At 36.8% G+C, this 19467-nt stretch overlaps 2 protein-coding genes across 3 annotated transcripts in view; both read right to left on the reverse strand.

The window, feature by feature from the left end:
* The window catches only part of kcnh2b (potassium voltage-gated channel, subfamily H (eag-related), member 2b), a 224177-nt gene extending 206475 nt beyond the window's left edge, over positions 1-17702 (reverse strand). Inside the window, exon 1 of one of the 2 annotated variants that reach the window (XM_082184722.1) lies at positions 16613-17702. In XM_082184722.1, the coding sequence (XP_082040848.1) occupies positions 16613-16688 (76 nt within the window). In that variant the 5' untranslated portion in view covers positions 16689-17702. The remainder of the gene's footprint in view (positions 1-16612) is intronic. The other variant, XM_082184721.1, reaches the window with a different exon arrangement.
* An 811-nt stretch (positions 17703-18513) lies between these two features.
* sspo (SCO-spondin) overlaps positions 18514-19467 on the reverse strand; it is a gene marked incomplete at its 5' end in the record, with an annotated part of 155039 nt that continues 154085 nt past the window's right edge. Inside the window, 1 exon segment of the mRNA XM_082183265.1 lies at positions 18514-19467. This exon segment is cut by the window's right edge and continues 1564 nt beyond it.

A 19467-nucleotide genomic window follows, 5' to 3' on the forward strand; every position in this document is an offset into this window, starting at 1 on the left:
TAACGATTACAGCCCCATTGACTCCCTGTGCCGATGCATTGACGAAGTCAACAGTTGGATGTGTCAAAACTTTCTTCAATTAAACAAAGACAAAACTGAAGTTATTGCGTTTGGAAACAAAGATGAAGTTCTCAAAGTGAACGCATACCTTCTCTCTAGGGGTCAAACAACTAAACATCAAGTCAGGAATCTTGGTGTGACACTAGAGTCAGACCTTAGTTTCAGTAGTCATGTCAAAGCAATAACTAAATCAGCATACTATCATCTGAAAAATATTGCAAGAATTAGATGCTTTGTTTCCAGACAAGACTTAGAGAAACTTGTGCATGCTTTCATCACCAGCAGGGTGGATTATTGTAATGGTCTCCTCACTGGCCTTCCCAAAAAGACCATAAGACAGTTGCAGCTCATACAGAACGCTGAGCAGAACCAGAAAATATGAACACATCACACCAGTCCTCAGGTCTTTACACTGGCTCCCAGTTAGATTTAGGATTGATTTCAAAGTATTATTACTGGTATATAAATCATTCAATGGCCTAGGACCTCAATACATTGCAGATATGCTCACTGAATATAAACCCAACAGATCACTCAGATCATTAGGATCATATCAGCTAGAAATACCAAGGGTTCACTCTAAGCATGGTGAGTCTGCTTTTAGCTATTATGCTGGAACCAGCTTCCAGAAGAGATCAGATGTGCTCCTACAGTGGTCACATTCAAATCCAGACTCAAAACACTTCTGTTTAGCTATGCATTTACTGAATGAGCACTGTGCCGCTGTTCGTCCGACTGTACTGTATTGTATTTCATTTTATTTTTCTAAACTGTTTTAATTATTCTTATTTCTTTTTATTATTTTAATTTCTTCTATGTAAAGCACTTTGAATTGCCATTGTGTATGAAATGTGCTATATAAATAAACTTGCCTTGCCTTGCCTGCCTAATAATATATTATATACATCTTAATAATAAATAATATAATACACACACACAAAAAAATTAAGCCTTTTTTGCATTGTGGTGTTATTTTCATGACAATCAAAGCACATTTCCCCTTCAAATGCACTAATTTATTTAATGCACAAGACAATAATAATAACAACACATTTTTAAAATTGTAAATATTTTGTAAAGTATGTAATATTGTATTTTAATATTATGTATTTAGTTGCATGTCAAGCTAGTTTCTTCAATGATAATTTGTCATGATGACGTTATAAGTGTGTGTGTGTATTAAATATGCTTTTCCCGAAACAGGAACTATAGAGATGAGAGGTTGTCAGGTGCTGAAATTACAGTCAGTGATGCATCAGTTCTGGACCGAGACCATCATCGCTTCATCTCTGCAGCCTGAGAGTGTCAAGCTAAACTGGAAAACTCCCATATTTGTAATTTCCATCCCATATTTGGGTTCCTCACAAACCCGTCAGTGATTAATCTTGTTCAAGGACTCTGAGGAGAGCGGCTCGGCCCTGGAATCTCTCTTCAAACTTCACTCACCGTCTGTAATGGACTTCTGTTGTTAATGTGTCTGAGAATCTACAGCCTACAGTTACAGAGCAGCGTTACGATAACACAGGGCATTTACATACTGAAGTCTTAAAGGTGTGTTTAAAACGGTGCGATTAACTCTGAGTGTCGAAGAGGGAGAGAAACGGTCAGGAAGAACTAAATCACTCCCACTAGAAATCTGCGAGGCCTTCAGGGATGAGCACGGGAATGGCAGAGGATGCAAGGCAACAGAACTGGGTTAGATGTTAATCTTTAGTTCTGAGCATATGCACGAAAGAAAAGACTAATTACAACTCAGTATGCAAATTAATAATTGAAAGGCCAATTTGAAAATAAACGCATTAAAGAATATCAACTGCACTTACAGAATATAAATATGAATCACTTATGGTTTGATTTTTATTTAACATTCAATCAATGTTTATTTAATATGAGTTTGTAAATAAAAATCTTAAATTTCTTTAAAAGTAGGCTAAATGGTTTATAAATAAAATGACACACAATATTTGAAATGATCAGGCCAGTGTTTAGTATCTTTTATAGTTTTTATTAATATTTTGAATTAATTTTAATTTGTACATTTTCTGTTTTGATTTTAATTTGAGGTCATATTTGTTGTGTTTTTGTCCATTTTTATTAGATTTAAAAACAAAATCTATTTGTTAATTTTTATTTCAGTTTAGTTTTAGTTATTTTAGTTCATCAAATTAAACTAAGAGAAAATTGGCAACTAGCTGAAATGAAATAGATTTTTTATGTATCTTATTTATTTCAGTTAGCACTTACTTTATTTCAAGTAAAAAAAGTAAAAAGTAAAAAAAGTTTTTGTATAGTTTTAATTTTAATTTTATTTAATTAATTTTATCCCTTAAAACCCATCTTTGATCACCAAAATTACATATTTAAGTGTTTTTCCTTAAAATAGCCTTAAAATATCTTGAATGTAACTCGACACCCTCGCCTCATTTAGTATTCGCGGTTCTATGAATATGCAAATGAGCCCCGCCTCCACTCACTCACTCAGCTCAGAGATCCACTGGTTGACGATCACACGTTGATCTGATTGGTTACAAGGTAGTTTGTGACGTCAGAAACACCAGCGATTTCAAAGCGTGTGTTTGAGACTGTCTTTGGTTCACTGCAGTTTTAAGGAGGAAATACTCAGCAATGCTGTCGACTTATGAACTTACACATGCTTTGTCTTAAAGCGTATTAAAAACACCACATAGACACATAAACAACATTAAACGCTGGATTCTCACCACAGGGGGACTTTAGCTGTAATAACCCTCATTCGGGCTGAACTACAGAGAATTGCGTAGAAAACAAATGTGACGAAGAGTACATCGAAGAGTCATTTCAAAACAGCACCACCTTAAAAACACTAACAATTGAACGTGTTAGCATTAGCATATGGCGCCTTAAATGGCACATGTATATCAGTCTGTGGTGAAGGGAAATCTTTAAACAGCTGTACTGCTCTTGCAGGGCTGGCCATTAGGTGATCAGTCAGTACGACAGCAGCGCATTATTGACTCGCTCCGACATGATCCTCCAGGCAACAGAGAAAACAATCACAACTGGAGCTGGTCCTGTTTCTGCTCAACACTGAGACACAACACACAACACACACACACACACACACTGTCTCCGTCCTGCTCTCAGTCCATCTGTCTCTCTGAAATGAGAACATTTACAGGTCATTAATATTACTTATTTCATTCATACTTCTCAGAGGCCATAACTTCAGCACTGCGGTTTCCCTTCCCCTCATAGACACAACTCAACATGTGCGGTTCATAAACCGTTCCACTCAATATATCCGTTAGATAAAGGCAGAGGCAAGATAGACAGTTCAAATGAGCCATTAGATGTCACATTACTGACAAATACATAAAGCGGACAAATTTCTCTCCATTTGCACATAATGCTGTAGATTTTATCCCAGCACTCAATCTGGAAAATCAATGTCTCTCCTCCTGAGAGGAACCAGAACCTCCTGTCAATCAACGACGGGCGTTTGTGGTTCTGCTAGCCCAACGCTAAGCGCTTGAATCGCTAAATGAACACAATAGTGACTTGTTTAACTGTGCTCTTGGTTTGATGATGATAAATGACAATGATCAGCCTAATGGAGGATCAAAGATTGAAAATGGAACGTTTGTCAAATAAAAGTGAATATGCAAATTATGCTATGAATATGTAAATATATTTAAATTAATACTAATATAAGTTAATATGTACATTATGTAAAATATTAAATAAGTAGCATATAAAAATAAATGAGGGATGCACCGATATGAAAATATTGGCCGATAACGATAACCGATAATTCTTTATATCTGAAAGCCTATAACCGATATATTGGCGGATTAATCAAAATCCAAGTTTTTTTTTATAAATTTGAGAGCCTGATTACAAAAACTGAAGTCTCATCATTAAAATCCATGTCCCAAACACACAATCATAATGTTCTCATTATATAGCAATAGAATTCAAATATCTAGGATTGGTTTTAGATCCTCAACTAAAATTTGACAAGCATATAAAGAAAATCTTAAAAACAATACAAAGTAATCTCAACTGTTTCAAATTAATTAGAAGCTACATACCGACCCAGGCAGCCCTGCTGTACATGCATGCTATGATTGCTTCTCATATATCACACTGCATGACAGCATGGGCACAAGCCGCTCCCACTGCAACCAAACGCATAGGTTCTGTATACAACCGAGCAATACAAATTATGGATAAAAAACCAATACGCCACCATCATTGTACCATCCTTAAGAAATATAATTTAATGAATTTTGAGAGCTTTAGCAATTTCTGCTTTCTTAAATGAATTCACAAGTGTATTAATCATTTAGCACCTGAGCCACTAAGTTCATTTATTGAGAGACAAAGCAGCACTCGAGTCACTAGGAGTTTCATAAATCATGACTATAAAATACCATATTGCAGGACCAGCTTTGGTCCTCATTACCATCTGACATCAAGACTGTACTTGACTTTAAAGTGTTTACTTACAGGCTAAAAAACTGGCTAAAAACAAACCAAACTTGTACTCATTTTTAATTATTGTAAGTAGGTAAGAGTTGTATATGATATGCATGTTTATATATCATGTTTATATATATACATATATACATATATATATATATATATATATATTTATTTATTTATTTATTTTTTATTAAATTTTTTATAGTATGTAGTGTAGTATGTAGGCCTACATTTTACGGGTAAATTTCATGGGTAAATTCTATTGTGTCTAAAAGCCCAACCAGGGACAGAAGTTGAAAATTAGCATTTAGTGACAAGCTTGCTTTGACACTATGTTTGTTTGCATCGTCCCTGTCAAATAAAAAAAAATAAAAAATAAAAAAAAAATAATAATGTTATGTAGCCGATATGACAGACTTGTTTTTGAAGTGTTTCCAATCATATTTCAAACAATTCATCTCCATCATGTTGAACGGTGCGCATCTGAAGCGTCTCAGCTGGAGGAAGTAATTGATTATTTATCGGCATTATCAAATCGACCAAATTTTTTTATCGGGCCGATAACGAGAACTTTAAAAATGAACATATCTCGACCGATACCGATATTTCGTGCAAGCCCTAAAAACAATAATATCTTTAAAAGTCTATATTTAAAATAGCAAATTATGTTTTAAAATCATTTCGAAATCTAAACGGAATCATTAGACATTTGCACAATTTTTAAATATGATGACAGATATTATCTATTAGTCATATACATCTATACGAAGTATAGCAAAGCAAAATAAAAAAGCAAGTAGAGAGTTAGTAAATCAGCCAAAAAATCTGAGCAGAATTTCCCCTGGACGGCAGAAATGAGAGAGAACTATATTGAACTGATATTGACAGTGCTGAATATTCCAGCGGAGGAGAAATGAAACCATTGCCTCGTCCAGCGTCTCTCTTCCCCTCAGTAGAGTCATGTCAACTGCATTTATCCTTTAAGTGCTTTTACATGATGGATGTTAGCGCCTTCAAAAGGGCGTCAGATAAAGGCCAGAAGCAAACGCTTGAGTGTTGAGTAAATGACAGACGCTTCACGGGTCGGCAGGGAGATGTTTAAAGGTGAGGGGTTATAGAGGTGATGTTTGCTCACAGAGATGCTACTTTCACTGCCGCGGATAAAAGCTCTTCCTCTTCGCTGAGGCCGTATTTAACATTTACATTTCTTTTAGATGCTGCTTTTTTCTTTAATGAGAGTTAAAGGCTGCAGGCGAGTACTAATGCTGGAGACTACACTACACTTTTTTTTGTAAATATTAGGGATGCACTGATATGAACACTTTGGTCGATACCGATAACCGATAATTCTTTATATTTGAAAGCCGATAACCGATATATTGGCCGATAACTCTAAATCCAAGTTCGTATATAATTTTTGAAAGCCTGATTACAAAAACAAAGTCTTACCATTAAAAGCCATGACCCAAACACACAATTATAATAATGTTCTCATTATTTTATGTAGCCTATATGACACACTGTACAGTATTTTCCTTTTTTTTTAAAGTAATTCCAAACATATTTCATGCAATTCAAACCCATCATGTTGAACATCTGTAGTGTCTCAGCTGAAGGAAATAATCCATTATTTATCGGCTTTAATGTCTCGGCCAAATTTTCTTATCAGGATATCAACATACAGTATATTAGGGCTGTCACTTTACGTTTGAAAATCGATTGCACAATCGATCGGACCAACACAAGTTTCGAAAACGAAAATAGGGAATCGGTTTTAACGGTTTCTCTGAGCGCGTCCACAGCGACTCCAGGCTCTGACAAACACACATTACAGCAGGTTATACTTAATGTGTCTCTTTCCTACAAAAATGTGAATTCTGCCGGTATTCAGACAGTCTCATGCACACAGAGACAGATTCAGGCTACGGTCTACAATCGCCTACGTAGGCGAAATTTGTTTGACATTTCTAATGGTAAACACAGCCATGTTGAAGCCTGCAGTAATGTTTGTCAGTGATGTTATGGCAGTCCACTCTTGCTTATTGTTTTTCGGGAATGTTGCACACCTGTTTGTCATTGTGCACGAAACTTCACGCCAATAAATCATCAGAAATAATACTGACTCAAGCGCCCTCTTTACATTCGTCCTAATGCCTGTTAGTTGTCCGTGGATTTGCCCATATTTGGCATTTAAAATGGAAACGTCTTTAATGAACACTTATGTCTCAAAAATCGAACAGGATTTTTTTTTTCACAAAAGTGACAGCCCTAACATATATCAGCCGATACAGATATGTTGGCCGTGTATCCCGAGTAACGTATTTTCAGGTGAATAAAACACTGCGACTGATATCCGAAGCTCATTGTTCAATCTCAACTGTGGTTTTAATGGTTTGGATATCTAATCTTGATCTCAACGCTGATGGAGACAACAAAAATCATCATCATCATCATCAGGCCAATCCAGCAGGAGTTTGGGTTTCTGAGACCAACAGAAGAAGACTTCATTGAGAGTCCTGAAGATAGGATGAACTAATGAAGAAACCACAGAAGAACAGAATCAGGTCTGCCAATACACTCTAAATCTAGAGATTATATTGTGGGATCCTCACGTCTGGTTGTCTGACATTAGCAGGCTTCAGACAGTGTACATCAGAGGAACAGCCACAGGCGCTCTGAAGATAGACAGAGTGGGCAGGAAAAGAGAAAGTTTAACATAAGTGTGTGTGTGTGTGTTTGTGTGTGTGTCAAACCTATATACAGAACGAACACTGCGACCAAAATAAGATGAATCACAGAGGAAGGAGAGAGAGACTGAGGGAAACCGAGGCGTTGAAAGAGAGAAAGGATGAATGATTCAGAGAAAACACCCTAATTAACATCTCTCGAGTTCTTTGCTGTCTCTTTATACAAGGTTTTAAACTGATCTCTGAGTCGAAGGCTAATAAAAGCCAAAGCACCATCAGTCAAGACTTTAAAGGAACAGATCACTCAAAAACTCTGATGTCAGCTTGACTGACAGATTAAAATAGCTTTAAAAGCTTTCAAGTTTAAAGGTTATGGTTTCAAAGTTATACAAGCCTAACAGACAGACAGAGATAAAGAGATGCTCTGGTGCTTTAAAGAACCCAAAACACTGATCTGAAGAACAATCTTTATCTCTACATGGTTATGTATAACTATACAGTATAGCAAACTCGAGATAGATAGATAGATAGATAGATAGATAGATAGATAGATAGATAGATAGATAGATAGATAGATAGATAGATAGATAGATAGATAGATAGATAGATATTGTAAGATGATAGATAGATAGATAGATAGATAGATAGATAGATAGATAGATAGATAGATAGATAGATAGATAGATAGATAGATAGATAGATATTGTAAGATGATAGATAGATATATAGATATTGTAAGATAACAGATAGATAGATATTGTAAGATAACAGATAGATAGATAGATAGATAGATAGATAGATAGATAGATAGATAGATAGATAGATAGATATTGTAAGATGATAGATAGATAGATAGATAGATAGATATTGTAAGATGATAGATAGATAGATAGATATTGTAAGATAACAGATAGATAGATAGATAGATAGATAGATAGATAGATAGATAGATATTGTAAGATAACAGATAGATAGATAGATAGATAGATAGATATTGTAAGATGATAGATAGATAGATAGATAGATAGATAGATATTGTAAGATAACAGATAGATAGATAGATAGATAGATAGATAGATAGATAGATAGATAGATAGATAGATAGATAGATAGATAGAGAGAGAGATAGATAGATTTTCTATTGGGTTCAGGTCTGGAGACTGCCTAGGCCACTCCAGGACCTTGAGATGCTTCTTACAGAGCCACTCCTTAGTTGCCCTGGCTGTGTGTTTCAGGTCGTTGTCATGCTGGAAGACCCAGCCTCGACCCATCTTCAGTGCTCTTACTGAGGGAAGGAGGTTGTTGGCCAAGATCTCGCGATACATGGCCCCATCCATCCTCCCCTCAATACGGTGCAGTCGTCCGGTCCCCTTTGCAGAAAAGCATCCCCAAAGAATGATGTTTCCACCTCCATGCTTCTCGGTTGGGATGGTGTTCTTGCGGTTGTACTCATTCTTCTTCTTCCTCCAAACACGGCGAGTGGAGTTTAGACCAAAAAGCTCTATTTTTGACTCATCAGACCACATGACCTTCTCCCATTCCTCCTCTGGATCATCCAGATGGTCATTGGCAAACTTCAGACGGGCCTGGACATGCGCTGGCTTGAGCAGGGGGACCTTGCGTGCGCTGCAGGATTTTAATCCATGACGGCGTAGTGTGTTACTAATGGTTTTCTTTGAGACTGTGGTCCCAGCTCTCTTCAGGTCATTGACCAGGTCCTGCCGTGTAGTTCTGGGCTGATCCCTCACCTTCCTCATGATCATTGATGCCCCACGAGGTGAGATCTTGCATGGTGCCCCAGACCGAGGGAGATTGACCGTCATCTTGAACTTCTTCCATTTTCTAATAATTGCGCCAACAGTTGTTGCCTTCTCACCAAGCTGCTTGCCTATTGTCCTGTAGCCCATCCCAGCCTTGTGCAGGTCTACAATTTTATCCCTGATGTCCTTACACAGCTCTCTGGTCTTGGCCATTGTGGAGAGGTTGGAGTCTGTTTGATTGAGTGTGTGGACAGGTGTCTTTTATACAGGTAACGAGTTCAAACAGGTGCAGTTAATACAGGTAATGAGTGGAGAACAGGAGGGCTTCTTAAAGAAAAACTAAGAGGTCTGTGAGAGCCAGAATTCTTACTGGTTGGTAGGTGATCAAATACTTATATCATGCAATAAAATGCAAATTAATACTAAAAAAAATCATACAATGTGATTTTCTGGATTTTTGTTTTAGATTCCATCACCCCCAGTTGAAGTGTACCTATGATAAAAAATGATAGACCTCTACATGCTTTGTAAGTAGGAAAACCTGCAAAATCGGCAGTGTATCAAATACTTGTTCTCCCCACTGTAGATAGATAGATAGATATTGTAAGATGATAGATAGATAGATAGATAGATAGATAGATAGATAGAGTAAGATGATAGATAGATAGATATTGTAAGTTGATAGATAGATAGATAGATATTGTAAGTTAATAGATAGATAGATAGATACTGTAGATAGAGTAAGATGATAGATAGATATTGTAAGTTGATAGATAGATAGATAGATATTGTAAGATGATAGATAGATAGATAGATAGATATTGTAAGATAAATAGATAGATAGATTGATAGATATTGTAAGATGATAGATAGATAGATAGATAGATGATAGATAGATAGATAGATAGATAGATAGATAGATATATATTGTAAGTAGATAGATAGATAGATAGATAGATAGATAGATAGATAGATAGATAGATAGATATTGTAAGATGATAGACATAGATATATATATATATATAGATAGATAGATAGATAGATAGATAGATAGATAGATAGATACATATTTTAAGATGATAGATAGATAGATAGATAGATACATAGATACATAGATAGATAGATAGATCAGAGTCACTGACAGAGAAAGAAAGGAACACTTGAAAGGAAGAAAGTGAACTCATCTTCTTCTTTTATCTGTGAGGAAGGAACAAGCCGTGTCTCCTGAGAAAACAGAACAATGCATTTAGCAAAGAAGAACAGCTGAAAGAAAACGGCAAATCCTCTTTGTGTGGCTTTAACAAGGAGAGAGTGAATCCAGTTAATTACGTGTGTGTTATACAAGTGTGTGTGTTGTGTGTGTGTGCTCTTTCTCCTGCCAGCCTGTCCTGCAGATGTGAATAACACAAGAGACATCAGACACTACAAGCTCACAGAAAAACACCCATATATGCACACTAGAGTCGCCCGATAGTGGGTTTCACCGACACCGATAACTAGGTCTGGCCGTACTTGCCGATAACCGATTAATCAACCGATAGTTTTTCAAATGGATACTGGATAAAAAACTAAAATAACGCACACAACTAATGCAAACAGATGGTAACAATTGTGACATTAAATATTTGACATTAAGCATCTGGTCAACCAATGAATTACTTAGTGCCGATTAATCGGCAAAACCGATCGACCTCTAATGCAGAAATACAGAAGAACTGACCTGAGCTGGACGATGACATCACTGTTTTCTCCAGAGCGGTCAGATGTATAAATGAACTAAATTAATAACTTTTTTACAACAATATTAAACATCACTCAACTTAATTAAGCTGGACTATGATGATATTTTGTTCTAGAAACAATCTTTTATTGCATTATTTTCCTGTTATCTCTGTAAAGCTGCTTTGAAACAATGTGTATTGTAAAAAGCGCTATATACTGTAAATAAAGGTGACTTGACTTGACATATGCAAAACAGAAAGCATAAAACAGCTGAGTTATAAAACTGCCTTGCCTTGTTTGGGACGTGTCCTACTCTGTAATGTTTCTTTATCACTCTGATGTGTAAATAATGCACACTAATATCAGTGCAGTACAGCAACATCTTTATATCAAACTAATGACTGATGTAGAGGGCTTGTGCATTCGAGAACATGATCAACAGAGGCTGAAAGAGAGAATGAGAGAAGACAAGGGAGAATGGACAACTGTATTATGGTGAAATTTAATCACACCAACTCCTCTGACAGAACGCCGATAAGACTGTGATCTCACCCGCTTCTCCATTACAGAGAGAGAGAGAGAGAGAGAGAGAGAGAGACATAGCAACCGCTCTGCATCCCAGAATACTGGCAGAAGTAGACCATGACAACTCAGCAGCGATGTGACAGAAGCAGGCGATGGAGAAACACAACTTTATATAGAAAACTATAAATACTCCTCCCTAACGCTGAGCAAAGTTCAGTCTCAAACTCTCCTCTAATGCTTCTGTCTTCTGAAGGCTTTGTGTTACAGTAATAACATCACAATCACATGAGAAAGAAGAACAGAGAAGCGGTTCATGAAAAGTTGGGTGTATAGAATGGGTCTGGATGGATGGATGGATGGATGGATGGATGGATGGATGGATGGATGGACGGATGATGGATGGATGGATGGATGGATGGATGGATGATGGCTGGATGGATGGATGATGGATGGATGGATGGATGGATGGATGGATGGATGGATGGATGATGGATGATGGATGGATGGATGGATGGATGGATGGATGGGTAGATATTCAAATATATTCGAATACATTGCTTGATATTTGATACCCGTTCGAATTAGATTTTTCTCAAAAGTGACAGGCCTAATTGATAGGTTACACACACTGAGTGGCAGAAAGATTGAGCGGCATCATTCGTTTTCAGCGTGAATGCTGCGAAAAACACACAAAAACACATCTAAAATACATCTAAAATACATCTAAAATACATCTAAAATACATCTAAAACGAGAAAGAACTAGATTTGACAAGAAATCTGAGGAATATGTTTACAGACTGCTGAAAACTACAGAACAGAGAAGCAAATGGATCGCTGTAATTCACAGAAACAACTGTATCCAGGCAGAGAAAGCTGGATTTGCAGGAAATCACCCTATATATTGTATTGACAACTCATCAATTAAATATTTACCATCGTAAATTCTGCATAATTGGACGTTTTTAAATGAACACTGACAAAAAACAACAAGTTTTAGTGCTGGACGATATGATGATATATAGGCTAAAACATTGATATGAGTGATCGCATGGATTTAGACCTATATTGTATTTATATAAAGCGTTCACAGACAAATTTGCTTTATGTATTTGGAAATCAGGCTCATATAAACGTGAGGAAACATGATTCCGGCTGGATGTCAATATCCACGGATCACTGGATCTTTGGTAAGTTGTAAGAAACACTATATCCAGTCCAAGCTTTAGTTTAAACTGATAATCGTTTGTTTTACTCGTGTTTTCTCAGTTTCCCGTATTAAATCCAGTCAGTCAGCAGCTCTTCTGCCACTCAGGCCGGCTGAGGGAGTGTGTTCCCGCGGGAAAGTGACGTCAGTGCATAACCTCTATTCCAGTCAAGTCACCTTTACTTAAAAAGTGGCATATCAGCTGTGGGACCCATGCATGGGCCTTTTATTTTTGGGTTGTTTTGTTGCAGCAAATGTTCTCATCTGACATCTCATATAATCCACTGAACACCGGAGAGAAAACACTTGTTCAGTTTTTAATATTCGGTTGAGATATCACAGCGAGAAGCACACAGTGTTCTTTTTGAACCGGTGAAACATCAAGGCTGGGAAAACAGATCCAAGCCATCTGGAGACAAACACTGAAGGAGAAACACTGGCAACTTATGGTCAGTGCAAAGACAACGCTCACTCGTACTCTTCAACACCGCCTCAGCACTCCTCAAAAGCTTGCGATGGGTTTTGATTGAGAAGGTTATATATTATTTAAAGTGCCCGAGGGAGAGAGGGAGAGAGGAAGGGTGGTGGTCGGGTTAAGATGGAAAGTGACTTCTGACCAGACTTGCTTTATGTCATAATTCAGAAGCCATTTCAAATGATTTGGATTTTCAATAACAACTAATTCCTCATTAAATATTCAACTGCAAGACAGTTATTATATGAGTAATAGTATGAAGCTCTGATATTTGGCCATTCTTGTAGGGTGATGTAATTGTTTTTTTTAATAACGCATCAATCATGTATGTGTTAAAGTCCCCCATAGTCAATCGTTTTATCCCTTAAAACTCATCTTTGATCACTAAAATTAATTAAAACACCCTCGCCTCATTTAGTATGCGCGGTTCTATGAATATGCAAATGAGCCCCGCCTCCACTCACTCGCTCAGCTCAGAGATCCACTGGTTGCCGATCACACGTTGATCTGATTGGTTACAAGGTAGTTTGTGATGTCAGAAATACCAAAATACTCAGCAATGATGTCGACTTATGCATTTACACATGGTTTGTATATTAAAAACACCACATAGACATAAACAGCATTAAACGCTTGATTTACCCCACAGGGGGACTTGAACACCGATACAATATTAATAATTCAGAAGTAAAATATGGACTGACATATTATACCCCAATATTGTTCACAACTGAAGACAGTCTTCATTATCAAAACAGTCTAAATGTCTGAGGGAATCAATGGAAGACGGTCAGCTGATCCAAAACTTTTGGATTTCCATAGGGATAAATATCCCATTACTCCTCACTGGAGCCAAAACATCAATGCACAATCTTACAAAAATCTCATTTTTGGCAGCATTACTCATTCAGGGTTTTTCCTGGCTCAAAACGAGGCGTAGGTGGTAAAATCCTGATCATGTTTTAATAATAAGATATTTTTCGTAGACCATCATATACTGTGTTTCCCACAGAAAGTTGTGTACATTTTAAAGAAAAATTCATTAATCTGGTGCACTTTGAGTCACCGAATCCACTGTTAAAAATAAATAATCCACCCGCCAACCACCCGAACCAATGATATTCTTAGCTTTAGATATGATCATCACATTACAATTATGCAGATTCTCAGTGTTAAGCATGACGATATGGACACCCATCACACTGAAGTAGGCTGATTTAAAGTTAACATTTATTTAAAATAAAAGTTCTTCTTTTGGCAAAATATAACATTTCCTTAATATTCTAAACAGAGGCTTTACTCCCTTCAAACTTAAATTGTCATTGTTTCATTACATCACTGTTGGAAAACACTCTTATGAGAATATTTGTTTTTTACCTTAATAAATGGCATTTTTTCCCTTTATACATTGAATAATTTACATTGAAAAATTACAACTGTATTAAATTAGATTAATATTTTTTTAATATAAAAATAAGGAATGTTGAAAAGAATGATACTTTGAAAACTAAACCGCCAGTAGGTGGCGGCAGAGGCGACCGTGTTAATGAGCGCGTCACACCGTCACGTCATCTGTCTAAGTTATTTGTCTGTACTCCGGGCCAGAAAGGAAGGGAAGGGCGAAAAATTCCATCTCATTTTCTCCTCCAACTTCTTTGTTTTAATTTATTATTATTTTAGTTTTTTGTGACCTTTCCAACGTGATGACGTAATACGTGTCGCATCTCAGAGATGGTACAAGACGGGCATTTGTGGTTAAAAAGTATATATATATATATATATATATATTTATTTTTTAGAAAATGACCGATCGCTTCACTGGATAAGACCCTTATTTCTCGACTGGGATCGTGTCGAGACTTTGAAGCTGCACTGAGACGGACATTTGAGCCTTCAAACCGTTGGTTGCCATTGAAGTCCATTATATGAAGAAAAATCCTGGAATGTTTTCCTCAAAAAACTTAATTTCTTTTCGACTGAAGAAAGAAAGACATGGATATCTTGGATGACATCGGGGTGAGTAAATTATCAGCAAAACTTTTTTTGAAAGTGAACTAAGTCTTTAAATCGGCTCCGAAATTTCCGCATACGCATATGATCGGAACTCGGAACATTGGAAATGAATGACTTCCGGTGCGACAGTGTGCCTTGGATAGGATGAACACAGGCCGGGATCCCGCATCAGAACCGTCACGGTGGAAAAGGTGTACCTGAGAATGTGACTGTGAGTGTAGTGGAGAGCCGGAGGCGGACGCCTCGTAATTCACTATGCAGGAAAAACCTGAGGAGTCACCTTCACTATTTCCCAACACATCACAAGCTGCTTGAGGAAACAAAACAATTCCAGTCTGAGGCAGATGGAAATGAAGACTGATTGGCTCTTTGAAAGATTTTTGAGGATGATGAAGAAGATCCACATCTGAGACTTGAATCTCCACACCTGTTACATCAGCGAATGCATCATGAAAACTGAAGCAATTTTAAGTTTTAGGACTCAAAATCACATGAAAGGTTAAACCCTTAAACACAATTCAGTTTAGATGCATTTATCTGATCAGACCAAAAGCAACATGTCTTCATGTGACTCACGATGAATTCTAGATAGTCACTAATAACTAAAAAGCTGTAATATCACCTAAAATAATTCATAAAGTTGGCTGTATAACTGGGACTAGGCCTATATATATAGGCCTATATTATGAACAGAACCACCACACGTTAAAATAAAGGATGATGTACAGCCTGAAGCTCTCCAGTGTCCAACACTATATGATCAATAATAACTATAACATCATAATTTCTTACCTCTTCTCAGAGACAGTGTCTTTATTGGATAATGCACAATAATTACAATCTAAAAACATGCATTACATCTAAAACACTGAAGGCTGCTCAAGTCTCATTATTAGTAGTATGTCAGTGTTGTTATTTGATACACCTGTTTCATTAGCAACCCTTATAAAAAAGATACTGCGGTGACACCATGTTACTTTGATACCATGGTACAACATGTCTTCCATATTCATTTATAGTATTCACATGGTTCTCCGAGGTTTTGCTAACAAACTGTAAAGAGTATTTGTCACATTTAGGTGCAATTTTCTATCTGATCTCACAGTTAAAACTGCTTTCATTGCGGTAATCTAATGTATTCAGGTAAATTCAGCCATAGTATTTCTGACAGGAATAAAAAGTTACCTCAAAAATATGGCATAGGCCTATGTGACACAATATCCAACAATACATTGTATGGCTCAAAATTATCTAATTTTCTTTAATGTCAAAAATCATTAGGATAAAGATCATGTTCCATTAAGCTATTTTGTACATTTCATAACGTAAAATATATATATATATATATATATATATATATATATATATATATATATATATATATAAATTGTGAGTGAATGCAGCAAAATCGCGAACATATATGCACAACTTTAAAGGAGATTTTCTCAATGTTTCGATTTGTTTTCACCCTCAGATTCCAGATTTTCAATAGTTGTATCTCAGCCAAATATTGTCCAATCCAAACAAACCATACATCAATGGAAAGCTTATTTCAGCTTTCATGTGATATCTCAATTTCAAAACTGACCCATGTGACTGGTTTTGTGGTCCAGGGTCACATATGTCCAAAAAAACATAGTATTCTGTGAGTAAAAACACACACAATACAAGTAAAATACTGAAAATAAACAAGAACTTACTTTGACTCTCGAATTTCCTGATGATCGTGTCGAGGAAAGTGTTTTGCGGCGCGACGTGCCCTCGTCGTACCGGCATCCTCGCGCGCTCAGTCACACGGCTTCCCGCGCTCTGGGGAACATCATCAGTTCTCGAGCCCTCAGGAGAACAACGCGCGATATATAACGTTACTTATCCAAAAAAACAACAGTTTCCAGTGTCCGAAGACTGTTTACGTCGCGTAATCCCTTTAAAGAAATGATGAAAGTATCGCTAGACTAATTTACTTCGTGACATGTTGGACGCTGAACTCTGTGTGACTGGAGCGCGCTCGCGAGGTACCCTAATTGTACCATAGTCACGTCCGACGTCCTTGGGTATCCCTTTGTCCAATTGAAGCGCTCTCCTCAGTTGTCATACGTCAAAAACAAAATGTAAGAAGAAAAGAGATTTCTTGCTCTTTCTTAGAAGAAAAAGAGATGCGATTCATTTGACGCGTGTCGCTCTCGCGCGCGCTCCTCCCGTTTCGATGGTGACCAACAACAACAACGACGAGCTCGTGTGTTTAACTACAATACAAACACAACTAAACTTAAATAATTACTTATTCCTAGTATAGAGTATATATTGCTGTGTTTAGTTCATTTCGTTCCGGTGTCATTTGTCTCCTCTCGCAGGTGTCGAACCCTTGATGTCGTCATCTCCTGGGCTCTTGTGGAAAAGGAACAGAAATCACGGGTTTCAACTCAAAGGTAAACTGGGATACTTCACGATTGTCCCGACGAGGATCCCGAACGATCACCGAAAGCTCCATGCGAGATCCTATAACTCACCTGACAGTTGCGCGCGCGTGCGAGCGAGCTTTCAACGCGCTTTGTTTTCCACCTTCGGCGGCGTCGCGCTGTCAGACTGTACATGATACGTCATCGTCGGTGCACGCGTCGCGGGCGTGGGGTTTCCCTGCGCCGTCACGCGCGTGCAGACAAAAGACACTCCCCGTGGACGAAAACACCAATGTTATGCATATATGCGGAGGTTTTTAGTGCAATAACAACGATTTTGCAACTTCTTGCTTCTAGCCTAGAAAGCAAAATCCTTGTGAAATCAGGGCTTTTGTCCATGTTTATCCATTCCAGACTGTCTTTCAAGCATCTCTGCCTCCTCCTCCTCCCCATCAATCCCTTTCACTCACTACCCGTATTCGTGACACACTTTCACAAGGTGGGAATGGAATAACACTAATGCATGTGTGCTGTGGTGCATCTTTGTCTTCAATAAACAGCCACACTAGTAAATAAGCCCACTATTACCAAAAAGGTTAGTTTAATTGTGCATTAAAGTCAGTAAAAATCACAAAAATATCCTGCATTTTCTCAATCATTTTGAATTGCATAATAATGAAGAAAACTGTTTAAACTCATTATCATAAAATGAACGAAATAAGAAAAAAATGTCAGTGGTTAAGACCATAAATTTAACAATAGGCTTTAGATCTCACATTTAGAAATAAATATATTTGATGTAAGAATAAGGTTTTATATATCAAACCACAGACCTCAGTGCATTTAAGGAGAATAATCTGTCTACTTTAGTAAAATCATCTGTTCTTCTTTTATAATACAAATAATTTGCTACAAACATTTAGCAAAGAAATCAGTTGGCAATAATAATAATTAATTTCTTTATAATCAACATACGCTAGAGATTCATTAAAATACAAAATATTAAAGACTGAAAAAAGTAATAAATCCAAACATAATTTAAAGGCTGTACAGATTGTAGATCTCGTAGAGCTTTAGGAGATATTAAACAGAGAAGATTCAGTCATATAATGACGAGCTACATAAAGAAGACCGGATGAACAGGAGGATGAAGCAGTTCTCTCCATTCATCAGCGTCTCGACAGGTCTCCGCCTGCGGAAAGAGGAAGAGTAGATGAACCCGGCAGCTTTTGGACATATCTGATCATGCATTCTTGATTCGTACCTTTCTGAAAGTTCACTGTAATGAGCTAATACACAAGAAAATACCATTAAATATGCATTTAGTCTCTGCAAAAAGCAATGTTCTTCCTTCACTTCGGTATTGTTTTCCAGTCTAAACATGATGCATTTATTTGAGATGCAAAATATTAGATAATTAATAACTTCAAACTTCCCTTTAGTTTATTTTCTGATGGCAGATTTCTTGTTTTTAAGCACAAACTCACTTGATTTATATACACTTTCAGAAATGAATGTCATTTTGCATCTCAAGTAAATGGATGTTTAGATGTTTGTACGTGAAAACAAGACAATAATACTGAGGAAGAACCTGATTTATTTTGCAATGCATCATCATATATTTAATCAATGCAACTGTAAAGAGTCAGTATTCGTCTGCCTTCAAGAAGGTCTTGCTGAAACTGTAATTATGATGTGCATTAAAGTAGGGCTGCACGATATTGAAGAAAAATGCGATATGCAATAACTAATGCGATATTCGATATGCGATACGATAATGATTAAAAAGTAAACAAATTATTTTTTAAATATATTTCTTTGTTATATTATATCCTGATTCTTATTAAAGCTACAAAAGTGATTCAGCCGAGAGTGAGTGATTTTCTCTCTGTCTTTAGTTCATGACTCGACCGTTGCGATATGCACATCACGATATATACATTTGCGATATTTCGATAATGTCGATATATTGTGCAGCCCGACATTAAAGTGTTAAAATGGACATTATGGTTTCAAATCTCTCTCTTTTTCACTTCTCAACAAAGACAGGAAGCTTTTAGCGCTAATGCAACACAGTAAAGAGAAAAGGAAGCTGTAATTGATGCTTTATGTGTATTATCATTCTTGCGGTGAATTATGGGAAGTGTTGTGGTCTT

Source organism: Leuciscus leuciscus (assembly GCF_965113295.1).
Source record: "Leuciscus leuciscus genome assembly, chromosome: 11".
NCBI classification, from domain to species: domain Eukaryota; kingdom Metazoa; phylum Chordata; class Actinopteri; order Cypriniformes; family Leuciscidae; genus Leuciscus; species Leuciscus leuciscus.